At 35.6% G+C, this 27,720-nt stretch overlaps 2 protein-coding genes across 4 annotated transcripts in view; one reads left to right on the top strand and one right to left on the bottom strand.

The window, feature by feature from the left end:
• Nucleotides 1-2,303, top strand: part of LOC150110522 (rho GTPase-activating protein 19-like) — a 103,506-nt gene extending 101,203 nt beyond the window's left edge. Inside the window, exon 10 of the mRNA XM_090394476.1 lies at nt 1,651-2,303. Coding sequence (XP_090250602.1) covers nt 1,651-1,878 — 228 coding nt within the window. The 3' untranslated portion in view covers nt 1,879-2,303. The remainder of the gene's footprint in view (nt 1-1,650) is intronic.
• A 15,675-nt stretch (nt 2,304-17,978) lies between these two features.
• LOC150110523 (uncharacterized) overlaps nt 17,979-27,720 on the bottom strand; it is a 245,728-nt gene continuing 235,986 nt past the window's right edge. For all 3 annotated transcript variants that reach the window (XM_090399580.1, XM_090399594.1, XM_090399588.1), the window contains 2 exons: nt 23,549-23,779; nt 17,979-19,501 (listed from right to left, as the gene is read on the bottom strand). In XM_090399580.1, the coding sequence (XP_090255706.1) occupies nt 19,385-19,501; nt 23,549-23,779 (348 nt within the window). In that variant the 3' untranslated portion in view covers nt 17,979-19,384. The remainder of the gene's footprint in view (nt 19,502-23,548; nt 23,780-27,720) is intronic.

The following is a 27,720-nucleotide window of genomic DNA, read 5'->3' on the forward strand; positions in this document are numbered from 1 at the left end:
ATCATGAGTTCTCCTTCACTTTGTGATTGGATCACTAGTCCTCTCTGGTCGTCCATTGCATATCATGGTGGATAATAGTTTCCTGTGATCAGATTTCTTTATTGATGCAGGCGTACCCCATGGTTTTGTCTCTAACCGCAAATCCTATCCATAGTTTTGCTAAGGATTTGAAGTGAAAACAATATTCAGCTCTTCATTGCTCTTCTTCATTTGACAAACCTTGAGGGACTCAAATGATTCAAGCTTCAAGATCTTCCATAACCAGTGTCTTAATACTAATTTCCTGACCATTCTCAAGTTGGGGGAAAGTAAGCTAGTGAATTTTAGTGCTATCAAAACACTAGTCTTATTACCGGAAAGAAAAATCCTGCTTCACTTTTTCAAGATCAATTTTCTCTTTTGGGACTGAATTTTGCATCTAGTTTATCTGGGCATAAATTTTTACATCCATAGCCTCCAAAAAAAACTTTGTTCTTTTTCATTCAAAACATTACTTCTCTCCTTCTCAGCTCCTAACATTTAATAAATCACAAATCTAACCAGCTGACCTTATACTATTGTTCTCACATTTGGAATGCATCCACAACAGGGGCAAATTCTCCATGCTTGCTGCACAAGCTCATTACTTGAGAAAGAAGTAATATTTATTTGTTAATATATGCATGCATTTATAAGCATTCCATTTAGGCTTTTATTTTTGTAGACAGAAGATGTCTTAAGCTTGCATGGCAATAATTGAGCTTTGCGTCGTGTATCGAAGGTCAATACTTGCTCATCTAGTCAAAGCTACCTTGGCTTGCTCGGTTGTGGGAGCTTCCAGGTCCTCGCTACAGCGCTGTGATTTCATGCACGCGCATAGCCATTTCCGCTCCCTTCACGTTGTCTTAAACACAGGCCATATGCAGTCAAAGTAGCTCTAGCCAGTGAGCTTCAGCAAACATTTACAAATGTATATGTTGCTTGGGAAAATTAAGTTACAACCAACTTTTTATGACGATGTTATTGACCAGTTCATAAAGAAGAACTGTAGGGTAGAATTTGTATTCAAGTAGCTAAATTGAAAAAGATAGAATATCATTTGTAAAATAAATGTTGTATTTGTATGATTAAATGTACATAAATTTCTAAAAATATAGTTTTAAAGGTCAGTAATTCATTATTCCCTAATCGGACTTCAATCACACCTCTCACTCCCTGAATGATAACAAGAGCAAGCATGAATTTCAAGACCAGCATTCGTTCCTGATCTACAATCGGGGACATTTGTCAGTCACTTTCTTGTAGGTGCTCTGTTTCTGTACTTTTAGGGTGCCTCTTCACTAAACTGCCCACCACAATTCCTCATCTTTCCTCTAATTATGTAAGAGCACAATCTGCTACTGGTGAATAGCTATACACAGTTCAGCTTTAAACATATTGAATCAACATCTCTCTACCTCTGTTCAAAGAACAGAGGTAGAGAGATGTAGAAAGAGGTCAAAAAAAAAAAACATACAGGGAAAAGCATTTTTCCCTGTATGCTTTTTCCTTGACCTCTTGCCCAAGCATGTTATAGGTTTTGTGACTTCTCTTGTGTGGAGTTAATATTAAAATGTTTATTGAAATAATAATTTAAAACATATTTCATTTATTTTTTTTCTTTTCTTGTAGCTTTTATCCCAAAGACAATTATCTCCAAGTCATTACCAAGATATTATTAGGACTGATAATACCATTAAGTTTCAAGAATCAGCAGAGAAGTTTCAAGATACTCTAAATGCAAAGGAAGAAACAGATTCTTTGAGGAAGGCTGAATTATCTGTTCCGAAATTGAGAAGATTAGGTAGTCCATTAAAGAAGAATGTTTTAAGGTCATCAAGAAAATCAAGAAAGGAATAAACAGATCTAAGTGTGTGTTAGTGACTATTAGAGAATGTTTCAAATACAGTAGTTATTTTTAGCTTTTGATGATTCAGTCTTCTGGTGGAATGCAAGAATTTCACAGTATCCTACAAACTGTTGGGAAATATTTTTTGGAAATGAAGTTTATTCGAGTAAAAGGCTGTTATTACTAGATTTGTATGCATGTAAAAATTCCAGTATGTAATCTTCTTTTGTCTTTCTCAGTTAGGAGAATTTTTAACAAACTCATACTATAAAATTATTACTATACCTGTTGACAAGTGCCACACTATATGTGTGCTAGTGGCAAATGCATTATACATGTGCATCCCTATTGCTCAAATTTAGTACAGAAAAGAAAGAAAGATGTTTCTTCTAAGTAATGTAATGTAATTATAAAATCTTTTTAGTTGTGCTGTTTATATAGTTTTATTGTTGTAGTGATTGTTAACATTACTTGAGAATATGACAGGGAACTGAAAGGTATGTTTCAGACATAACTAGAAATATTTAATGGAAATCAACTTATCAAACTTTTTCAGTCAGTTCTTGTGGTTATATCTTATATACTAAGAAAAAAAATTTGCAAGTTTCATTTACTATTTCATTCTACCAATAAAATAGTAAATTAAATTCAGAAAAAGAGTATGAAGTAACACTTGTTACTTTATGCTGTAATATGAAGTAACAAGTGTGGAAACAACCAACAAGAAAACAGACAACTTAATTATAAAGGGTGTAAAGGCAGATCATAATATTTTATTTAGGTATGTAGGCCTGCATATCAGATCTGATTAAGAGTGATGACAGGTTTCTCCATTTGTAAAATAAAATAAGGTAGACTAAGAGGTCTGCTGTGGAGTGAGTGGTAGAATTTGTGATGTGGTTCCTAATTGGCAGTTGAGGATTCTGCCATTATTATTGAGTGCACAAAGGTGAGGGCGGTGGTAAGATAGTATCTTCTATGGGATTGGTTGAATATAGGCTTGTTTTCATCCTGTTGGTCATGAGTATGGAGGCTTGTACAGACAAATACGAGATGGCATTTCTGGAGTACACATTTTAAGCACAGTTGGGAATGAAATACTATCTGCACAAGGAAACTTGGTATCTAAGTATTAAGAATTCTCTTGATATCTTTCTAGTAAAAGATTGAAGGATACTATAGAACTACAGTTTCACATACAGTGAAACTGTGGTTCTGTAGTGAGAGGTGGCTTGACTTGGTTGTCTGTTGGCTGCCAGTTGTGAGGAGAAATCTGATCTGTATTTTAAATGATTGTTATTACAGTGCAACCGTCTGGAGATTTGGAGGGACAGAAGTTACATCCAACAGTCTTAGCAAGGGATCAGAGTATCCAAATTCCATTTGAGCAGAAGACAAGTTTCTGCATTGGGCCTTCCAAAGTTGTATTAAAGTTTATTCGTATTTTTTTTACAATTTTTGCTAGTTGCTCTGTCTAAGCTGAATATAGAATTAATTTTTTCCTCAAACCTCAGTGAGATATTCCAAGTTTTTTCTTGTGCTACTTCACGTGCTCACTTGAGAACCAGGGTTTAGTTACTGTCAGAGGTTTTTTGGATAGAATGCATGGAAGTCATCCCTTTTGGCACCATTGTAAGTATTATTAGAGTCGATTCTCACTATGGCAAACATTATTATAACTAACTTCTCAAAAGTGTTGACTAATCCCCAAAGGCAGAATGCTGTGATAAAACAAATTCACTCCACTAAACTATCCATTATAAAAAAACTGTCTAAAAGACAAGCTCAGTTGTTGAACATTATTTGATGCCGTTTGGAAATCCATCGAAATATAAGCCAGTTAATAAGCACCTTTTTTTATAATTTATAATTATAGTTTGGTGTTGTAATGCCATTAAAATAAGTTATAAATAATTTCTCTGGTCCCTGTGAGTTTGCTGTAGTAATAGTTAACTTTATTTATTAGTATTGTGTAGCACCTCCATGGAGTCCAAGGATTCATCACAGAAGGGCTACACCATCTATACTACATCACATTATCCACTACTAGTATTTTTATCTGTTAATTGTGTGTGTTCTCTGAGTAGTTTGCCTATTGAGGATGAAAAACCAATTTCCAGGAAGGAAGACATCCTGCTGAGACTGAAAATGGTGGGTAAAGGGTCTTCCATAGAAAAGTAATTTAAGGAAATTGCAACATTAACTAGGATATACATTAAAATAAATTTTAATATACTTCAATATTTCGGCAATGCCACGTTGCCATTTTCAAGAAACTTAAGAACAAGACACGTGCACGCAGGCACAACAAACAGTAAATGAGGAAGAAGCAGGAAGCTATTATTTCTCCTAAAGTCCTGATGGTGCCCCCTACAGGCAATGTTGGTATTCTTGGGCGATTGGGCTGAAGTTTTTCTGATGTAGGTTTCCCAAATTTGAGGCAGTCTTATGCAGTCAGATTTGTTGAGGTTTGGATTGTTTCTTAGGGCTGAAGCTGATTCCATGAAAAAAGCCTTTCATATTTGTATTTACTACGGTGTACTATCGTGGCTTTCTTCCACCGTATTCTATGGCAGGTATCCAACGCATGGTCAGCAAGACCAGAGTGGCTGTATTGGTGAAACCGGATGTAGTCCTTGTGTTCTGAAATTCTGATATTGGCTGTCCTGCCTGTTTGGCCAAAGTAGGACAGCTTACAGCTGCAAGGGACCTGGTATACACCAGGTAAGTCTAGGGGGTGGGGGGAGGGAGGTTGGTCTTTAGTAGAGCAGATAAGAGATGCCAATTTTTTATATGGTCTGTAACAAGAAGTTATGTATGTGTTTTTAGGATTTTTGTAATTTTTTCCGAGGGAGGGGGTTGTGGTTTACTGGTTTCAATATTTTTTTTTTTGGAGGGGGGGGTAGCCATTGGCTGAGAAAGTGTTGAGAATGTGGTTTAGTTCTGTGCATTGTCATTGTCATTTGAACAGATAAGTTTAGCCCTGTTGTGTAGTGTCTTAATGACTCCATATTCTTGCGAGGAGGGGGGTAGTGGGATTGTTGGTGAATGTATCTGCCTGTATGTTTTCTATAGACTGAGAAAACCAAGATTCCATCAGGCTGGCGGGTGACTAGTGTGTGTAATTTAATTTCCTTAAATTACTTAGTAAAAAATGCATAACTAACGTCTAAGCCTTTCCACGAAAATTCCATAGAAAAGGAAACATGGATTAGGTCTTTGTCTGAGTTACCGATACTAGACATCTAGGAAAAGAGCTAGCAAAGAAAGATTAGGATTATCTGGTACTCGAGGCAGACAGTTTGAGTTAGCCCATTGCTAGCAGAAAATATCTGTTTCTTCCAGCTTGATCATCAGAATTGGAGAAGGTAGTCAGTTAGAGTTGTTGACATTGATATCTCCTAGGAAAGTGATTTCAGTGTTTGGATATTTGGACTGCAGAAAATCAAGCTTCAGACATAAATAATCAAGGGAATTGGAAGTTATCAGAATTCGAATAGTAGTCAAGATAGCAAATAAATGCAACAGAATGTGGCAAGATAATTTTAAGCCAGAGCATCAAGAAGATGATTTAGGTTCGGAATTCATATTTGACAAATGCATAAGCACAACTTTATGAGAAAGGAATAATTAAAAAATATAGTTTAGTGTGACTCTTAGTTGTTGAGGTTTTGTGAGAAATAATAGTTCATTAATAGATTCACCCAAAAAATTTATGGTTGAATTTTTTTTTTTTTTTTCATTGTTTTGTTACTTTGAGACATAGTTCTTTCAGATCACCAACACCATTACTCACAGGAATGGTAAGATAGGTGACTCAAAGCCTATTCATCTCAATACCACTTTTGCCATAGTTCAGACTTAGTACTGCTCATCTTTTCTTAATCACTAGTATCTTGCAAGTATGAACTTAAGGAGGAAAAGAACATCTATGTTCCATTACAAAATATATAAGGGTAAATCAAAAAGTATTTGCCAATCTTTTTTTTTGACATATAGTACTGTTATATGTTAAAAAAAATCCTCAAACACCTGTTAGCCATAACTTTTTACTGTCACCTTAAATAGACTAATCATGCAGAATACATACATACATACTAGGTTCCACATCATTCTTCCAAGCAAAAGATATATTAACTTTTTTTTTTAACATTTCAAAAATCTATTGGAGAATTTGAATCAAAACCGAGATAGAGTAAAACAGTGAAGAAATTTCTCAAGATCAGTTTGTCATGCTGCCACTATATATATATATATATTTTATTTTTTTTTTTAAATTCATTTTTACTCGGAATATTATAAAAAAAGCTTTAATGACTGATACCGAGAGATAAAAAGATGACAAGATATATTTGAAAAGATACTACTAGTTTACTAGTTTCATTGATTTGATCAACATCTTCAGGTATCACAATCAAAGAAGTATATAAAAAATTACAGACACTTAAAATTGTAATAACAGAACAAGTACAAAAAGACAGTAGTGTGTTTGAAAACCAAATGCGAGTTTGAGTTCCAAACAAACGTATACTACGCACTGTCGCAAGTGTGCCAGTATTGAACAGAGGCGTGTGCATCAGAGAGATTAAAACTCAGGCTGTTGTTGATATGAGAGGAATCTAGAGAAATTTCCATAGATTCGACGAGCTTTCTCTCGAGTTCATCATAGCACACATAGATGTTAGAAGTTTGAGTCCAGTTCACAATGTGTTGGCAGCCTTCGTCTGAGTTAGCTGAAAAGAGAACGTGGCTAGAGAGAGCACTAGCTCTAGTCCTGTTATAGGATATATCTCTACGGTGTTCATCCAAACGTAGAAGGATGGATTTAGCAGTCTGGCCATAGTATGGCTTTCCACAATCACACAAAATCTTGTACACTCCTGGAAACTGAGTTGGAAGATGTTTCTCTTTAGGTTTGCTAAGTATTGAACGAAGTTTTGGAAGCGTAGTGAAGCAAGTTTTGAAGTTAAACTTCTTGAGAATCTTTGCCAGTTTTGGCGAAAGAGAGCTGATGTAAGGCAAAGAGATGAAGGCTCTTGGGGAAGAGGGATCTTCAGAAGTAGAGTGCCTGGGGGAAAGAAATTTGTCGATTTTCTTTGGAAAGAAATCATTATTAATAAAAGTTTTTTTTAAGAAAAAGGAGTTCATTTTCAATTCCTGTTTCTTCTGTAAGTAATGATTTGGCTCGGTGAGCTAAGGTGGAAATAATACCACATTTTTGTGGGGACATCTTCCAACTCCAGGAATGTACAAGATTTTATGTGGAAAGCCATACTATGGCCAGACTGCTAAATCCATCCTTCTACGTTTGGATGAACACCATAGAGATATCTCCTATAACAGGACTAGAGCTAGCGCTCTCTCTAGCCAAGTTCTCTTTTCAGCTAACTCAGACGAAGGCCGCCAACACATTGTGAACTGGACTCAAACGTCTAACATCCATGTGTGCTATGATGAACTCGAGAGAAAGATTGTCGAATCTAGGGAAATTTCTCTAGATTCCTCTCATATCAACAACAGCCTGAGTTTTAATCTCTCTGATGCACACGTTGCTTCTGTTCAATACTGGCATACTCGCGATAGCACGTAGTATACGTTTGTTTGGAACTCAAACTCGCATTTGGTTTTCAAACACGCTATTGTCTTTTTATACTTGTTCTGTTATTACATGAAGATGTTGATCAATTCAACAAAACTAGTAGTATCTTTTCAAATATATCTTGTCATCTTTTTATCTCTCGGTATCAGTCATTAAAGCTTTTTTATTATATATATATATGAATGCCAGAAGTATCAGAAACCAGGAAAACAAAATTGTTGCATTGATTTGAGTTTATTCACCCAAAATTTGTTGGAATAAGTGAGACAGTTGGATGGGAATGACATCCTTACAGAAATAGAGATGGAAGGGGTATGATATTTTTTTGTGAAGATGAAGATAGAAAAGGTAAAAGAGGAGTGCTGTTGATTATTATTATTATTTTTTTATTTTTATTTTTTTTTTTAAATTATGCAAGGAGGAAATAATAGCAGTGGTTTTGAGAAAATATGGTGTCAGATAGAGGCAAACAGAATGAAATACTTAGTCGGATGTTGCTGTAGACTTAGTAATATAGAGGGTAGTGACCATGAAATATATAAGCAAATAAAAAGGGTAAACAATTTAAATTATAACAGTATAGATTGGGAAGATGAAACAGAATCTGGAAGTAAAGAAAATGAATTTTGAGGGACAACGATATCAGGCAGTATGTAAAAGAGGACACAAGTGAGAATCTTGGATTTGAATATCTCAGCAGAGGATGTCATTATAAATGAGGTGTCAAATCTTCCTCCAGTTGATCATGAAGTTGATGATGAATGTTTGCTCTCAAAATTTGTTTGCTTACACTTGGATAAAGAATTAAACCAAGAATATAATTTCTTGGCATCTTTAATTTATAGTATAACCAAGTGAAAAAACTTTCAGTGTAACCAGTAGAAAAAAAAAATCATTATAGAATGATGACACTAATTTTAAAATATGCTAAAAGGATAGCTATTGTGGAGGATATACAGAGGTCAGACAAAATAATGGAAACACTAAGATATTTAAGAATAGAATTTGTGGTGGCAGCACAACACAATGTTCTTGTTTTGTTTACACTCTGCAGTTCTCATGCAAGTGCACTGGTAACAGTGATAATTTGTGTTAAAAAATCGGAAAATGAGAGACTTGTCCAACTTTGACAGAAAACAAAGTGTTGGTCTGCATTTAGCTGGAGCATCAGTGAAACTGTCACATTATTAGGTGTATCAAGATCAACAATTTTTAAGGTTATCTTAGCATACACAGATCATGGCAAGACATCTAAGACCGATGTCTTGCCATGAACAAAAATCAAAAATGACAGTTCATCGGTAATTGAGAGGGATCCTTTTGAAAAATCGCACAACTACTGTGGCAGAACGGAATATTCATCTCACAGAACCTGTTTCTACAAAAACAGTCTGACATGAAAATTGGATTCATGATGCTTTATCAATCCAATTTACACAGGAACTGAAATTACTAAACCTCTGATTATTGAAGGTTGCTCAGATGTGTAAATGTGGCTATTACGACCATCAAACCTTAACATTAGAAAACTGATAACGTGTGACGTGATCAGATGAGTCAACTTTCATGCTGTTTCTCAGGAGGATGAGTTTATGTTGAAAAACACCCAAGGAAGTCTACAATCTGGAATGCATAGTTCCAACAGTAAATCACAGGGGCAGTTCTGTGATAGCCTGTAAGCAATATGGTATTTTGTTTCCATTATTACTCTTCATAACAGAATTGCTGCGAGTGATTATTTGGACATTTTGGATAATCAAGTGCATCCCATAATACAAATGATTTCCCTGGCCTGCACAATGACCAGATATGAATGTTATTGAAACTGGTCAGTTTTGAAGACTAGAATAAGAAAGATTCCTACCTCTGTCTTTAAAACAACTTGAAGATGTTCTTCAAAAAGAATGGTACAGAATTCTGCCAGAAACTATTCAAAGTATATTTGAGTCTATTCCAAGAGAAATCGGGATATGCTAAAGGAGATCCAACACTTGGAGAGAGAGAATTAGATTGACAATATATTGGTATTCCTTTTGATGGACAGCACTGATTTGCTAAAGGAAAGTGATGTTTTAGTAATTTCTTATTACATTAAGGTGATAGGGGCATTAGGCAAGGGAGAGATAGAATAGACAGTAGTATATTTGGATTTTATAAAGACTTGATAGATTGCTACATGATAAGTTGTTAAACTAGAACAGATAGGATCGGATATTAGATTAGTGCATTAGATTGGAGATTGGTTGTCTGGTAGGTATCAACAATTGGTGTAGGAAAGAAATATCCCAAGAGGAGGAAGTCACTTGTGTGCCTCAAGGGTCTATTTTTAGGACCATTGTTTAGCCTATATATGTTAATGATACTGGGTGAGGTTTGAATGTGGATATTCAGTTTATTTGCAGATGATGCAAAGTTGGGAAGAGCTACGAAAAGTAGAGCAGATGTGGCTTTACAAGAGCAGCAGTGAGTCTCCCTATTGCGACCCAAACGTGTTCAATCAGGTTGAGATCTAGGGACCATGCTGGCCACTCGATTCAGTTAATATCCTCGATCTCCAGAAGTATTTCTGCTGCACATGTATGATGTAGTGTGGCATTACCATCCACAAAAATGAATTTGCCTACAGCACCATTGGATGAAGCCATTCAACATGACTTGGAAGCACTTCATTGCAATATTGTTCATCAGTCATACTTCCTTTTTCCAGCAATTGTACCTCAGTGCATCCATTAAACATAATTCCAACCCACACCATGACCCCAGTACCACCTTATTTATCCCTTTCAAGAACATCCTCTTGATGGTAAGCAGTTCCAATTTCACGGCAGATTAAGCGTCATCTAGAATTGGAGGAAAGACTATAACAGCTCTCATCTGTAAAGGGTATATTAGCTTATAGGCTTCTTGTCCAATTTTTATGGATACACAACCACTCAAAACATCTATGATGAGCTGTGAATAAAGAGACACAATCTACAGGCATATTGGACTACTTGTCGCAGACGTCTTGCCACATTTTGATATCGACGTACCTGTGTTGAATAGAGCCGGACTGCAAGTTGATTTGCTGTTGTGCATCGATTATGTTTTGCAGTTATAACCCAAAATCTGTCTTCATGCTCTGTGGTAGTGAGGGAGACCTCTTAGGATATGTCTGGAACACATTACCATTGGTTTGGAACTCTATCCAAAGCCTGGATACAATGCTATGTGAGATTCCAAACTCTGTGGAAATATCAGTAATCCTTCAAGCGTTCTAATAATTCTTCCCACAGTGAAATCGTCTAGATAATGTATATTACAAGAAATCCAATTTTTAAACTTTATTCCTTAACGCAAAGAAATTTCCTTCAAATAATTGGCTTAGTGAAATCTTTTGCACTTTATCCTGTTCGGTGCTGCCACCTGACCTGCGCGCAATTTGAAAATATGAATGTATACCTGTTTTCTAATTGAAATCGTCAGTTATACAGATTGCCACAAGCTGATTCATCTGAATTTGCAGTTGTAATCTTCAGAAAAATTTTTGTCCTTGAGTTTTATGCACCATGTAGTTCTCACATTGAAATTTTCTAATCCTTTCAGCCCATTCTCGAGTTGGCTGATGTTAGCTGGTTTTTATGCCCAAAACTTCGGGTTTTTCGTCTCAGAAAATCGGCTATACAACAAATGCAATTTCGATCGATAATATATTGTGTTGGTGCCACGAGCTGGAGGCAGTTTGCTGCAGTCTCTTCGCTCGATGCTGTTTAAAATCAGTGATTTTAAACCAAAGTGCATACTTTCACATTTACCGACATTCAATTGATAGCCATTTTCATTTGTCCACATTTTATTAGTGTTGGACTCCCTCCAGGGAGCCCAAGGACTCATCGAGGGAGGGCTTTACAACTCTGTTCACCAACAACCTTCGTCCTACACCAACGCCATCTACCGCCAATCACCACTACTAGTATTTCACAGACAATCACAAACATCCATACCCATGGCAGGATTAGAATCCACAGCCTTTTGGCTGGAGAGCAGATATATGCTAACCACTTGGGCAACGAGGCTGGCATTTCAAGCCTATTCAAATCATCCTTTAAATGCAGAGTACCAGCAGCATATCCGATTGCCATGCATTATCAGTAAACAATTGAACCTCTCCTCACAGGACTTTCCCTATATCCTTAATGTATAGGTATAGTCCAAGGATATCTGAGTCACATTAATGGTCCCCTTAAATTTAAGATTTACTTCTCTCCCATATACCACTTTCTGATACGTTTGTCGAATACCTGCACTTATATTTCTATACCATTCAACTTCTTCCCAACTTCACTAAAATCTTCACCATCATTCCGCAGATTCTGAGAAGTCAATAGTAAGACATATGTCTTTTCCCTACCCTTGTGCAATGAGATTATCATACATGTTTGCTTTCCATTCCTGTTGAATCTTTCCTGTTCTGAAAAGGGTCATACTTACACTTCACGAGGCCACCATTGCCTGAAGCGCTAGACTGCTCTGGAGACTCCTTCCTCATTGTTTGGAACCCTTAAATCGACTCGAATTTTTTGGGGACCCTCTCCTCCTCAGCTAGAGCCTCATGCACCTGTACATAAGTTCAACCCTGAAACTGAGACTCAATTACACAAACACCTCAAGAACCTAACCAGTTCGACTAAACCTCTTAGCATTCGGACTAATATTCAAATTGTCTCTATTGCCGAATCCTTATCTAGTTGTAGAAGACCTTCATTCATTGTAGTGGTAACACTGTGCTGTATTTTACATACATTTCTTGGAAAGAAATCAACAGACACCCTCTCCCGATGGGTGAAATGTATCGTGTCATGTTTGTAGCTGGTATAAATTGAAGGAATATGATGCTCTCAAGTCACTACAACTGTGTCCGGGCGAAACGGCTATGAGAAGGGAATTGATGGAGTTTGAAAGGTGATGTGATAAGATTCAAATCTTTCAGACGTAACTGTTCACTGATTTGGTATCACTAATTGTTAAGTGTTAATTGTTTGGTATCACTACTAAGATGGAAGTACAAGGATTCAACTGCAAGTGCTACCAGCAGTGGACAACCCACCACAATTACTGAACCTGACTGTAGGGGTGCTACAAAGGATATGTAAAATCCGCTATTCTTCAGCTGACACGTTGAATGTGGTGTTCCGAACATCGACTGGAATATGAATCTGCACAAGAACATTCAGAACAGAGGACATTACCCAAACTAACATGCAGCATTATCTTCACTGGTTCAAAGAGCGTGTACAACGGAAGTGGAAACATTGAAAGCTGTGTTTTATGCAATACCGGTGATAGGGTGTAGCATAGCGGCAGCCTGCCTCGTGGTGCGGCTTAATAAGGGCGCTTGTTCAGCCATATTGCTGTATGGACAGAAATAATTCGATCTTACAGCAAATTTCTGTACAATTAGTAATGATGATTATTATACTTTGTCCTTTAAATTGCTAAAAAAAGAGAAAAATAAGAACATGTCTGTTTTTATAATAGGTATTGATTTTAGACATATAAGCTACCGAAGTAGATACCTTTATGACTTTACATAAAAGTCTCATTGCATATGCAAAACATTTGGTCACGTATTCTTGGTAACTATCTAAGAATGCTGCTATCAGTAATCGTCAATAGTGATGATCACAATGGTAAAAACGGGATCTTTCAGAGTTCGATAGAGGGTTTGTTATGGGTGCCCATCTAGCTGAATCCATGATTTTGAAAACATGAGAGCTGATTGGTTTCTCAAACGGTAAGATCTAACTGATAAGCTTAGGCGTTGATGGTTATTCATGACTTATTTTTTCACGGTATCAACAACACCACAAACACTTTTATCCACAAGGATGTTTTATTAACGCTAATATTTTGCTGATTTTCAACTCAGCATCATCAGAGCACAACACACATGTAAATGCGACAGTGAGTGAGTGAAACAATATAATTGCAAAAGACAAAAGATCTAAAGTCCTATTTTTGGCGCCCTCTAACGAGAAAAAAAAAGGCAGCAGTTATCCAGGAGTTTTTCTTAGGATAACCGTCTCCCAAATTTTTGGCAAATTAATGCAACCATATTTGTTAAGTTTGGGAGAATTCTTCAAAGCCATTGCTGACTCAAAAAATAATCTTTCAGATCTATAACGACTCCTAAATAGCACATTCGTTTTCCTCCATCTAATCCTGTGTGAAGGAGTGTCCAAAGCGTGGTCTGCCAGTCCCGACTTGCCATAGTAATAGTAGCGAATGTATCTTTCATGTTCTTCCAGGCGGATGTTCACTGATCTTCCTGTTTGCCCATAATAGGCCAAGTCACAGTCACATGGAACTTCATACACTCCTGGGTGTGCTAAAGGGTGAAGTTTATCCTTTGGCGAGCAGATCAGAGTTGCCAGCTTGACATGAGGCTTGAAGGTGGTGCGAAGGCCATGTTTCAACAATACTTTGGCTATCTTTTCCAATGTACCTCTGATATAGGGAATGGAAATGGTCATGTTGTATTCTTGTGTATTAGGGGGGGGGGGCAGAGTAATGGGCCTATGTAGTATTTTTTCTATTTTGTAGGGATTGTAGCCGTTGGCTAAGAACGTATGGCGCAGGTACTGGAGTTCAGTGGTCAGAGCTGTATCGTTAGAACAAATGGCTCTGGCTCTGTGTGTAAGTGTTTTTAAAATGCCGTACTGTTGGACTGGATGATGATGTGATTGTTTATGTAGGTATCTTCCTGTGTGTGTAGGCTTCCTGTAAATAGAAAAAGATAGTGATCCATCTGAAAGGCAGGTGACTAATGTGTCAAGAAATGGTAGACAGTTATTTGATTCTTTTTCTACTGTGAAGTGAATTTTGGGATGTTGGCTGTTTAGGTAGGTGACAAAAGCGTCCAAAGTGTCTTCCATGGGGCCAGATGGCAAACACATCATCTACATAGCGCAATCAAACTTGTGGCTTGTATGTAGCTGTGGTAAGTACTTTGTTTTCAAAGTGTTCCATGTTGAACATCCGCCTGGAAGAACATGAAAGATACATTCGCTACTATTACCATGGCAAGTCGGGACTGGCAGACCACGCTTTGGACACTCCTTCACACAGGATTAGATGAAGGAAAACGAATGTGCTATTTAGGAGTCGTTATAGATCTGAAAGATTATTTTTTGAGTCAGCAATGGCTTTGAAGAATTCTCCCAACCTTAACAAATATGGTTGCATTAATTTGCCAAAAATTTGGGAGACGGTTATCCTAAGAAAAGCTCCTGGATAACTGCTGCCTTTTTTTTTCTCGTTAGAGGGCGCCAAAATAGGACTTTAGTTCTTTTGTCTTTTGCAATTATATTTTTTCACTCACTCACTGTCGCGTTTACATGTGTGTTGTGCTCTGATGATGCTGAGTTGAAAATCAGCGAAATATTAGCGTTAATAAAACATCCTTGTGGATAAGTGTTTGTGGTGTTGTTAATACTGTGAAAAAATAAGTCACAAACGGTAAGATATTATGGGTGCTCGTCTGGCAGAAGCCATGATTTTGAAAACAGGAGAGTTGACTGGTTTCTCAAACGGTAAGATATATACACCCTCTGTCCAAAAAGAAATCGAACTTTTCGAAAATAGAAGAAACTAGTGATGCCACCTGTTGTATAATTTTGTTGTCGAAAGCGGCAACCTTCATTAGTGTTGTGTCAACTATTTATGACTTGTTTCATTAGAAGCAGAGTTATAGTGCCAAGAGTGATAGTGTGTTTTGACGAAAGGTCGGAAAATGAGTTTCAAACAGTGATGCAATTGCTTTTTATGTTAAACTTGGTAAACGTTTTACCGAAACACATGGTGATGAATGCTTATCCCATATTCAAGTTTATGAGTGGTTTAAGAGATTTCAGTGGTCATGAGATGCTTGAGGAAATCAAAAAGTCTGGCCGTCCAAAAACTGGAATGGGCGATTTCATCAAAGAAAACCCGAAATCGTCCGTGCAATTGATTGAAGATGAATTAGGGTTTCCAAAATCAACATTTTGACCAAGAGTTTGGGCCTTAATAAATTGAACTCACAATTTGTCCCCCACAAGTTGACCAACCACCAAAAAATGTATTGTTGAATCGAACACTGCAAGGACCTCATTAAAACCACTCATAACGACTCAAATTTCCTTGAAACGATCGTTACTGGTGACGAAAAGTGGTGTTTGAGTATGAGCCTGAAACAAAGCGCCAGAGTAGTAGACCACCAGAAGAGAGGCATCCGAAAAAAATGTCGCTTGGACATTTTTATAATGTGATGTGATATGAAAAACACATCACATAGAGCTGACATGCTACAAGATCTGGATGATCAATGAAGGTGATATTCAATGTATTGGGCTTTATGTGGGACCAATAACTGATACCACCCTACAGTATTATCTAAAGCAGGGTGCAAGTGATCTGTGGAAATGTGCAATTTTGTCTTTCAAATCTGAGATGAAAAACAACTTTGCCCCAATACATCATGTTTGTGGTAACCCTAAAGCCAAAATCCCCTGGCAGGAAGAATATGTGATGCCCCCTTATCGCATTTCTCAGTAATAATAATAAGATACTCATCGGTTTTGAAGTCCCAAATAATTCCATCGTGGAAGGCAATATTCAAAACAATCCACTCCTTCCCACCCACATGCTTCCCCATAGCAAAACCAACATTATACAGTGATTTTTCTACATTTTGATGTGGCAAAATCATGTATTCGGTCATCAAAGTTAATATTTTGTAAAATCTCATGTTCAATGCTCATTAAACTTGGGTGGTTTAATCGTGACTGTGCCATGCTGTTTCTTAATTCATTTTTTGGTAATTTCATTTTAGTTTACAATAACAGAATGGGAGCCCTAAAGAGCAGGGCCTCTGTTACCTTAAAACGGTGCTGCAGTAGCCATTTCTAGGTAATCAGCTAGCGATTATCCTCCATTAAATACTGATGAATCAACTGTTGAACTTTTTGACTTAGGTATTCCATTGTGCATTAACACTATTCTGTTCAAGCACCTTCTTTGCTGCAGTCGCAGGATGACAAAATTACTGAACATGTCCCAATAACACATAGATTTGACCGTGCAGGTCAAAGGTCCAGCTCAATGGATTTCCTAGAAGTAAAATAGCTCGATTACAAACTTTACCGTAAATCCTCCTATTCACACTGACTTTTAGGGAATCTAAAGGAATTTTTTGAAATGCCCAGGGATTCTCTATATTACAGATGTGACAGTTTTTGAGTGTTTACTGTTCACAAACATGGAAATATTCTATATCACTCCATGAGATGTTTCAAGGCCTTCATCCACCTTCCATGCATGCCAGAAATGGCAACGCAACCATTTCTCGGATGTTGGCATCTCCCTCTTGCAACTCTTGGCTGGGGCTGAGTTTATATTGTAATCAATGCAATACTTTGTGCAAAGTTCTCCATACCGTTGTGTATGGCAAATCAAATTGTCTCGCTACAGCATTCTCATTTGACTGCTCAATAACTGTTGCAACATCTTTAGTCATTTGTGGAATTTAAGATTTATGCCCTCTTCCTGGTTGGACTGTAAAACTACTTCAAACGAAGTGTCACACTGCATTTAGTGTCATTAGGCCTTTTCACAGTCTTTAGGCATATATACTTGCAAAGTGCTCCTGCAGCATTTTCCTCATTGCTTTGGAAATATCTCTATGGATTGCTCTGAATATGAGTACTTGAATTTGAAATACCATGTGTGTGTGTGTGTTTTTATCCAATGGAGTCAAAAACCTAATGACGAACACTATTTCTGAAGATTGCAACCACAAGTTCAGGTGAATTGCGTGTGGCAATTTGTATATCTGATGATTTCGGGAAAAAAGCTGGTACACATTCAGAGTTTCGAATCGCACGCAAAGGGGTCACAGGGTAGCACTCAACAGAATAAAAGGCTGGATTAAGCGATTGTTCTATCCTTATGTTAAATCTGTATTTTTGTTTGTGTTGTTGAGATTATCAGTAATAAGATGTGTAAATTGCTTTATCTTTTCAAGTGTTTCTAAGTTTAATGAAATTTTTTTCTCGTCTCTTCCTATTTTCATTCTTTTTGTTTTGCTTAGATTGATTTTCATTCCAAAAGTTTTACATTTTCCTTTAAAAATTTTATAGTCTTTTCCAAATGTGCTCTAGATTCTGCAAGAATAATATTATCTACATATTTAATATGACTGATATTCGTGCTGTGTATTTCTAGACCTGGTTCTTTGGCTATGGTTTTTGCATATTTCTTCATGATAAATAGTAAATAAAAAATACTATATACCAAAGTAATTGTCAAATTTAATAGGATAAAAACACAGATTAAATCTGACAATTACTTTGGTATCTTTATATACTTCATGATCAATATTTGTATTTCAAAGAGTCTAATGTTATAGGTTTTAAGATGTTCAATTTTGTTCTTGTTGATGGAATCAAACATACAGTGCAAGATTAATAATTTAAATAACATTTGAGTCATAAGTTATGCTTTTTTCTAAAATTTATTGTCAAGGCCTCAAGAATAAAAGGACTTAAGCCGATTAATGCCTTTTATCAATATATTGTACGCTATCACATGGTCAGGATGGCTAAATCTAGGGTTAATTTAAAACTGCACAATTAAAGCATAAAGAGAGAATTCTTCACTTACATGACAAACAAAAGTATTATTTATAAATTCAACAGAGCTTTAACTTTTATTAATACAAGAATGATGGATCAAAGTTGCAATTCTGACCAAGTTTTGGTCTAAAGGAATGTAAAATAATCATCAACTGTGTAGAAAAAAAGTAAAAATATAAAACACTGTTTTTGACATATCTAGTATGTGAATACTTTTTTTTTGGAGTCATTGATCACTTGTTTTTCAAATGCATTTAAATTTGTGGAAGATTAATCAAAAGTGAACAAAGTTTTTTTATCATCTATTTTATTTTTACAAGGAATCTCTCCCTCTCCACATGACATGAGCATTGATGAGGATGTAGAAGAGGGAGGTTGCACTCTAAAGCTGTACAAAACATATTTTAGTTTTAAATATGGCAATTCTTAAAAAAACTAGAATAGCAAAAAAAGATCATATTTCTAGGTTAGCCTATGCATGCTAAAGTAGTGAATCAGTTATATACAGTAAATTATAAAAACAGAAATAAAATATTTGCTTCCATATAAAGAAATATTATCTATAAAGTAAGATATATGTATATACAGATTACATTATTCTATTCCATGCTCATAGCAACTAATAATAATGCAATAAGTAACTATATAAAATTTGTTTGAGACTCTGAATAATTAATTTATGGTGAAATCACAGTATGTTACGGTAGTTAACATTGAACACAATTTGAATATCATCATTTACATACAAAAAATATAATTTTTACAACCAGAACACAGCAATCACAATGATGAGGCTGTTTAACAAGTTCATCTTGCATATCATACAAAACAGCTTTCAACATGCAATATAAACTAACTTTGAAAACTTTACATTTCTGCCATTTTATTTAAAATAACTAACTGGTTAAGGCACTTTAGTTATAAGCAAACTAGGCAGATGACGATAAAATGTCTTTTTAAAAGTAACACTGAAAAATATTTACATCCTTCCTGAGAAAAAAATAAAAACATAACATAAAATTCTTATAAATATTGTTCTTGTGCTGTATCAAACTTTTTTTTTTAATTCCAAAGTAGTCTAACTTGATGTCTATATATATATAGTCATTCTATTCTTCATAAAAATATTTATACATATATATATATATAGTTCAAGAAAGGCATATTGTACGTATATACATTATAGGCTCACTGCGAGTTTATATCCTTTTCATTTTCCATTAAATAAATGAGATGTTTAAGAGCTAAATGCACTATTAAGAACTGCTAATCTTTCTTTGGAAATACTTGAAGACTAGTTTTTCCTGCTGGTTCTCCGCAGCTAGTCAAAAGGATAGGTTCTATCTGATGAAATTTTATTAGTTCCGAAACTGAAGAAAATGTCTATGAATTAGAAAAAAGAAAAAAATATATATCAAGAGATGCACTAGTAAATAGCACACTACAGTTTTGTTATATTATAAACACATCACAATTCAAAGACACAAGAGAAACTTACTAATTTCTTAAATGTCTATATTTAAGCTTTTCCATGATGGTGACGAATAAGCTGATATAAAGGCTTGCAATGTAGAAGAGCCATCCAGGCCCATCTTACAAAACCAAAAGTGTAGTGGTGGTAATGGTGGAGGGGGGGGGGGGCATTTACATCTCAAAGAATCCAATAAAAGCTTGTTGCTGGGTAAAGGTAAAAATTGTAATAATGCTGATATTCATATTATTCACAATAATAATAATATGAATCTGTACCTTCAGTAATCTTTCAGAAGATAAAGATTGCTGAATATTACTGAAGTAATCTTCAGTAATCACAATAAAGTCATAATTCATGTGAATATCAGCTTGTGTCTCAATCAATCAGTCATTAGCATTCTTTATAGTTTTCCTATGGAGTAACAGATCCAGTTGCCTGAGTTTCTTAGGAAGAGCAGATAGTACACAGATGATTCAAAGGGAAGTAATCACTGGTGACAGGTCTGTAGAATGCTTCCTATAAGAATGGACTGAAGATTTGGGAGTTACAATTTCAGCTGACATGCAGAAATAAGGAGATTTCACAAAACTATATATGTTTCTAATGAAGGAAGGAATTTTTCATGCGTGACAGGTGGGAAAGAGGAGAGAACAAGTAGTCACACCTGGAAGTTGAGCTGTTTGAAATTCTGGCCAAAGCAGCTGAGGATATTGTATTATATCTGCAAATTGTGTAAATTGGTTTGCCTGTTTTGAAGTACAAAAAAACTAGGTTTCTGAGAGTAAAAACCTTACCACCTTTGAATAACTTATTTCAGATTAAAAAAAAAAAAAAAAAAAAAAACTCTTAGAAAAGTTTTTCTTATCCTAGACAGAATTCAAAGCAAAAGCCATCAATATCTACTGACTGAGCTACAAAGGCTTCAGGACTTCCTGCAATGAATCTTAAACTCCATGGGTCCAGATAATAATTTGTTGACAGCACTTTGAAATTTGCACACTTGTCATTAAAAGTGTTGCATATCATTCATGCTATGGCTGCTATTACTAACTGCATTACTGAAAAAGTTTTATTTTTTTGTGTCAATCCCACACATTAAAGGTCGTCTATATACATTAGAACTAGAATTATGGATAAATTAAGGATTAGATAATCTGGAAATCCTACAACAGATTTTTCAAGCCATTTTAAAGCTCCAAGGGATGATGATTTCACACCAAACAATGACATTCAACTAAGACCTAAAAACGTTTAGAAACATCAGTACTCCAGGTAGGATTCAAACCCTCAGCTTGTTAGCTGGAGCATAGCAGGAGCTACACTAAACTCCATAAATCCTAAGTGCATGTGCACATTATGGTATAAGTTTCATGTGTGTGACGGCAAAAATTTTCTAGAACTTTTCAGGCAAGATAAAGTAGCTGGTCTCAAACTGTGTGTGTGGGGGGGGGGGATTCTTTCTTCTGGCAAAACATTTATGCTTGCACGAAACATAAACACAGGCCTAAGAACACATGCAAGCAAATAATGTGATATAATACACTGACATCTCTTCGTGGCATTAGCTGCTTCTGTGAACAATTTAAATAATCAAAGTTAAGCCCTTTTGTTATGTAATTCTTACATAAATAGTACAGTCTCTAAAAAAAGTTGGAGATTCTAATATGATGAATAGTTTTTAATACAAAAGTTACTTTATAGTTTTATATTTGTGGTTAGTTTTCCACAATATACTGAAAGACATACAAATGAATGGGTGTTAGAAAAGATCAGTAGAACTTCAAGGCTCCTTAAGGATATTGACAGAAGAAAGTTAAAATATTTTGGACATATAGAAAGGATGGAAGGGGGACTTCTCAGGACAGTAATAGAAGGTAAAGTTCCTGGAAAAAGAGGCAGGGGTAAACCATCAATGAGATGGATGGATGACAGTTGAGGCCACCAGAAAAGCAAACAACAGGACTGCATAGCGAGGCCTGGTGTGGCACATCACCGAGCATCGGAGTGACCATACGGCATCTGTAGATGCCCAGTGAACATAGAGAGTTAGTTTTCCAAGAGCTCTACGGCATATGTTTAATAAACACATGGTATTATGGGATTCTTCATACATGGACTGGAAGACTGGAAACAGTGGGTTAGATACACAAAAAAATTTCATGAAAAAGGAAAATGACTCTAAAGATGCTTTATTAATAATTTCCACCTGAATGGTACATTGAATTCTGGAGATCTGCTCTAATTCTGCTAGTCTGGTTGGCTGAGTGGTAGAATATCTGCTCTACAATCAATAGGTCACAGGTTGAATCTCACTACAGGCACAGATGTCTATCTATCTCTTTACACAGTGAAAGGGGTGAAATAACAGCGAAGCACCAAACACACACAGAGAGAGAGAGAGAGAGAGAGAGATGCAGTGAACAACAACGTCATAAACAACAATATTGACTGATTCACAAGTGTCATGTTGCTAAAATCACTATGTATGAATGAATGCAGAATCTTATGAGTGGATCATCATAAGGTGGGATATTACTGTAAGTTTATTATTGCATGGGCACCTCTATGGAGTCTTTGGACTCCATGGAGGTGCCCATGGAGTTGATAGTTTGGATCACGTGGGTGATCCAAACTATCAACATAATATCTATCTATCTATCATACCTCTTCTTGAAACCATTAACACACAAAGCATTCATAACTGACTCAGGTAGTCCATTTCATTCATTATCTCCTCTCCAAATGAAAAATCTAGTCATGACCTTCTTGTTCAGCCCTATTTAGCCAAGTGCTGAAATCCTTTGTATTAATCATAATAAAATCTTTTAAGTAACCTAAATGTTTCTATCATATCTACCCTGTTTTTGCCTATCAACAAACTTTTGATCCAGAAACTGTCAATCTATCCTCATAAGGAACATTCCACAGACCACTTCCTCATTGCCAAGAAACCGCACAGTAATTCAGATGTGGTCATAGCAAGGCTTTATAAAGAGGAATGATAACTACCTTATGTCTGCTTGTTAGTGTGTTCTTCAATAACCAATTAATCCTGTGAGCTATCATGGCTACTTTAGCAATATGCCTTCTAAACTTCAACTGCTATCCCCAAATTTCTAGAGTACAGTTCCCTGAAATCCTTTGTACAGAGCTTGTAATCTTTGTATCTCAAAATTAATAATTATTAATTAAATCATTTATTCAGTTGATTTCATATGATACTAGCTTTGCTAATTGTGTACATAAATGTCTATTTCTGTACATAAATGGCCATCTCCACTAAAACTATGCCTAAATAGCTGGAATGTTTTGCTTGTTCTAAAGATTCTCAATTCAGGATGCAGTTGATATTTTCAACGTTCCTGCCTATTTTAATTGTCTGTCATTTTATTGCTGATTTTCATGATGCAGTTGATATTTTCAACGTTCCTGCCTATTTTAATTGTCTGTCGTTTTATTGCTGATTTTCATGCCAAATCAATTACAGTAGTTAGGAAATCCTCTAGACTTCCTGGATTTATTTAGTAGTATGATATCATCTGCATAAAGAGCTGAGATTAACATCTTCAATTCTGATATCAGATTTAATGCCACTTTCTTTGTAATGTGATTCATAGAGAAGATGAGTAACAGTGAAGATAATGTGCATCATTGTTTCACACATGATTTAACATCAAACTATCTGAATGTAACTTCAATTCTAACTGCTGACTTACAACTCAAATAATAATATATTCTTCCTAGGAGAAGTTTTATATTACAGTGAATAAAAAAGACATAACTTCCCATGTAAACTTTTACTGTTTTTTAAGACAGGATAAAATACGGATTAAAATAGGTATAATTTCCAGTCTCTCTCTCTCTCACAGACACACTTCATCATTAGAATAACTACTATTCTAATAAACAACACAACTGTTCCAGTATTATATTGTGAATTAATTAAAGTACTCTACCTTTTCTCTAGGTTTCTCCTTTCCAAGTGCAACTAAACCTTCTGGCCTTATCCTAATATTCAGATGAAAGACACGATCCTTCTGAAGAACAGTCAATGTGTATGGATTTGCTTGTCCTGCTCGTTTACTAGGTCTTACAAGATATGCTCCATCCTGCCCAAGGAGTCTGACTTGTTTCTCAGCTTCTTGCCTCTCAATATCAAGAAACCAAGAATACTGTGTGATATCTTCCTATAATAAAATTTCTTAATTTTATCTTGCTGAATGTCTATTATTAGTATTAGAAGTATAAAAAATTAATGATAATATTAACTGATTTAAGCAAAAATATTTATTTTGCACCAGTGAAGTTATTTTTTTTAGGTATTCATGTCCAATAAACAAGGTAGTGTTGTCAAACCTGATAATGAAAATAAAGTATTATCTAAAGGCTATTTACAAACATCCATGCATTTCGGAAAACAATGACTCAACTATTGAAGAAGTGACACATTAATCTGAATGAAACTTGAACACTTATTTATTAATCAAATCTAAGGATTTAGGTAGGCATAGTCATTATTAATAACAATCCATCAGATTTATAACTATTTAAAAATGTTATTAGCACTTTTTCAGATGATACACCACAGCAAGCAAAGTATCCCTCTCTTGTTTGTTTATAATTCAGATGTAGCCAAATCTGTTTAAGTCACAATATTCCTTATCAGTTTTGTTATCAAAAAATAATCCTTCCATCAATGCTCCTTGTCTTCTCTCCACCTTCTACATAATGAAAAATTTCATCAATTGATAATCTATAACACCCTTTCAAAGGTTTCTAGACCTCTATCATATCACCTACTTTCTCCTGTTTAGCAGAATCTGCATTCCACGTACTCTCAATTTATCCTTGTAATCATCATCAAATTCCTGCCATGTACCCTCAAGGGGGTGTACAGGATATGATAGTACTACATGAAAAATTTACATTGTTACTAACTTCCTATCTACAATTTTCCTTCAAATCAGTCTGTTACTTGTCAAGACTCCAACATTCTACATTCTATAATCCTGATATCATTGTTCTTACTCTTCTTTATCTTCTCCAAACCCAGGAGACCTATGCACAGCAGTCCAGGTGCAGTCAGATCAAGGACTTGTATGTTCATTTCAAAATTGCAATTCTCCTCTGAGTTGTATTTGCAATTTTTTGAATGTGACCTTTGAATTTCAGTTTCCTATCCAGCATAACTCAGGATCCCTAGCTTCATCAATTTCTTGTAACATAATCCCAACAATATAAATATGCCAAAGTGGATAACTTTACACTTACTAACATTCAATTCACAGCCATTATCATTTGGCCACCATTCCGGGTTATCAAATCATTCTGTAAACATCATATATCAATAGCATCTCTGATTGTTAAGGTAAAACTCTAGTTGCTAAGACCAGATTTTTAATTTATGATAAACAGTTGAGAAATAATGTGAATACAATCTCTTAGTTAATTCCTAAGAAGGCATAAAGTACTATGAGAAAACTATTAGTTTTCAAAACATTTAAACTTTATGTGTAAATGAAACCCTATACCAAGTGAAAGAGCTAATTGCAAATCAGTAGTTCAAACTGAAAGATATCCATTAAAATGGTTTTTGTTAAAGCAGATGTGATAGTATACAGCTCTGATATGGATAACAAAAGCAATTAAACATGGAAACTGAAAGTGGAATATGTAAGGCTGGTGTGGAAGGGAGCTAAGTGAATAAATATATATATGGAAGAGTATACAAGACAAGACAATATTCAAACTGATTTTAACATATTGGATTTGAGATGGGTTAAAAATAAATCATTTGAGAAAACAACAATGTAAGAGCTCAGAGATAAATTAGGAGAGAGAAAGAGAACAGATGACATCAATAACAGAATGTCTCCGTGTTAGCCTAGTGGCTTGTGCTTCGCAACCATATGCCTGGGAAAGGAGTGTCCTAGGTTCGATTCCTGTCGCCGACGAGAGGAGCTTAAGGATCTTCCTCAGCCATAGCCAAATTAGCTGGTCTTGGACGTGGACAGCAGGGTTTTTCCCATTAGTTTATCTGGGGTTTTTCATCCAGCAAGCAGGCAAACTGGCCCTGTGAACACACACGGATCTACAGTCATAAATACTTAACCCCCCCTATGAGGGGGCTCAACTCGCCCCAATCAGGATGGGAGAGAAAAGGGAGGAAACTCCATACGAATAAATAAATAACAAAATAGCATTAAAAATTAAAATATTAGAAAATAATATAATGTTATTATATTCAAGTATGTATAGCAGAGATAACATAACATGGTATGGTTGCTTAAACAGAATGAGAAATATCAAAACAAGAATCTGAAGAAAAGTTAAAAATGACTAAGGAAGACCAAAATGTTGATGTAATAATGAAGTCAGGAGGAGTTACAAAGACAGAAAAAGAGTTGATCAAATCAAGACCAAATAACAGACCAATTTGGAAGACAAACCACAAAAAAAGTAATGAAATAGTGATTGTATTATATTATACATTCATTTAGAATAAAATCTGGAGAATGACAACAATATATCCCTCTTACAATTAATTTTCTCAGTTTTTATCTCCATGCCACCTATTACTAAGGTGCTCCAGAATCTTGAGATTCTAATAATTGTCTATTCGAACTCAAAACAAATACCAATAAACAAACATCAGAATCTCAATTTTTAATGAAGTATCAATCAAACATGGAAACATCACATAGACTAGCTGCATGACTGCTACATGTGGCTAGTCTGATACACAAACAGATATATGAAAAGGGAAATGGAAGTATTGTACATCTCAGAACATCCTTTTGCCATAAAACAACATAACAATACTCTTTTTCTGCCTCATTACTAACAAATAGCAACAATTTGCACGTTTGAAGGATTAATGAACATAAAATTATTTAAAAAAATGGTGTCTTTGAAGCATCTGTAGAGCTCATAACCACACTGACAAATCTTGGATGTATTCTGCACAGAGAGAAATCAACAACAGTAATTAATCAACAGAGATCACACTGGAAGAGTTATGAACACTATACAGTGCATTGGTACTCTGAGGAGGCCACTAATAAGTAGAGATGGGAGGTGGTTATACCACTGTACAAGGCTCATGATTAGACCCCCCACACACACACACATGGACTACTGTGCAAAAATTTGGCCATCTGGTTTACAAAATTAAATTATCTAGAGAGGATCCAAAGACAAATAACTAAGGCAATATCCAAATTCTAGAACAATGGTTAGGGGAAGAGGGACAAAAGTAAACTGTAAAGTTTAGTAGATAGAAAAATAGAAAATAGGTGATATAAGTTAATGAATATTAATGGATTAATACAGAGCAAGTTTATAAAGAATGGAGGGTGAGGGAGAAGAATAAGAAGTCATCTGTATGTTTTATAAGAATATGATAAACATGGGAGTGAGGAGTAGATGTTTTACATGGAGAGCAGGGGGTGAATGAGATGCATTGTAAGAGTATATTGGGAATAACCCGAGAATGAATGAGATTAAGGTTCACAATATGACAGATATATTGATGATTAAGGGAGACCTTCCATGATGAGTCTATTGGCTCCAAGAGAGTGCAAGTGTGTGTGTGTGGGGGGGGGGGGAGTGTTAAATTATATACCAGAGAGGAGATAGCCTGCAAAGAACTCAAAGAGTCTATATAAATTATACATTTCTGGTAGGAGTTTTCTTTGATATGCACAAGCTGAATAGTTACTGTAATCAGGTGGGAACTGGTTAGAGATTGTAATGTTAGGGAACACAGCAGCACAGTCAACAGAAATATCCAATCTTGAACCATCAGTATAGATGGGCCAGAAATCAGAGTGAGCTGCTTTCTGCACATTGAACAATTGAAAGCAGACAGATGAGAGTGTATGAGACTTCTGTAATTGACAAAGTGAGAGGTTTCAGGATAGGATGCAAACCTGCCATGGAGGAATGATGTTTTGTTTAAGGAATAATGTTAGCACTCATGCCAATAGCTTCCATAGTCTCTTTAATGTGCATACCAAAAGGACGGATAGCAGCGTGTGTGATACAGGACCTCCCAACGTAAAGAAAAGAGACTAGTCCATGTAGGGTGACCTGGAAGGGACTTTATTTTTAGGGCATAACTAAGAGA

Source organism: Typopeltis vanoorti, chromosome 1 (genome assembly GCF_054136105.1).
Source record: "Typopeltis vanoorti isolate ZY-2024b chromosome 1, IOZ_Tvanoo_1.0, whole genome shotgun sequence".
Classification (NCBI taxonomy): domain Eukaryota; kingdom Metazoa; phylum Arthropoda; class Arachnida; order Uropygi; family Thelyphonidae; genus Typopeltis; species Typopeltis vanoorti.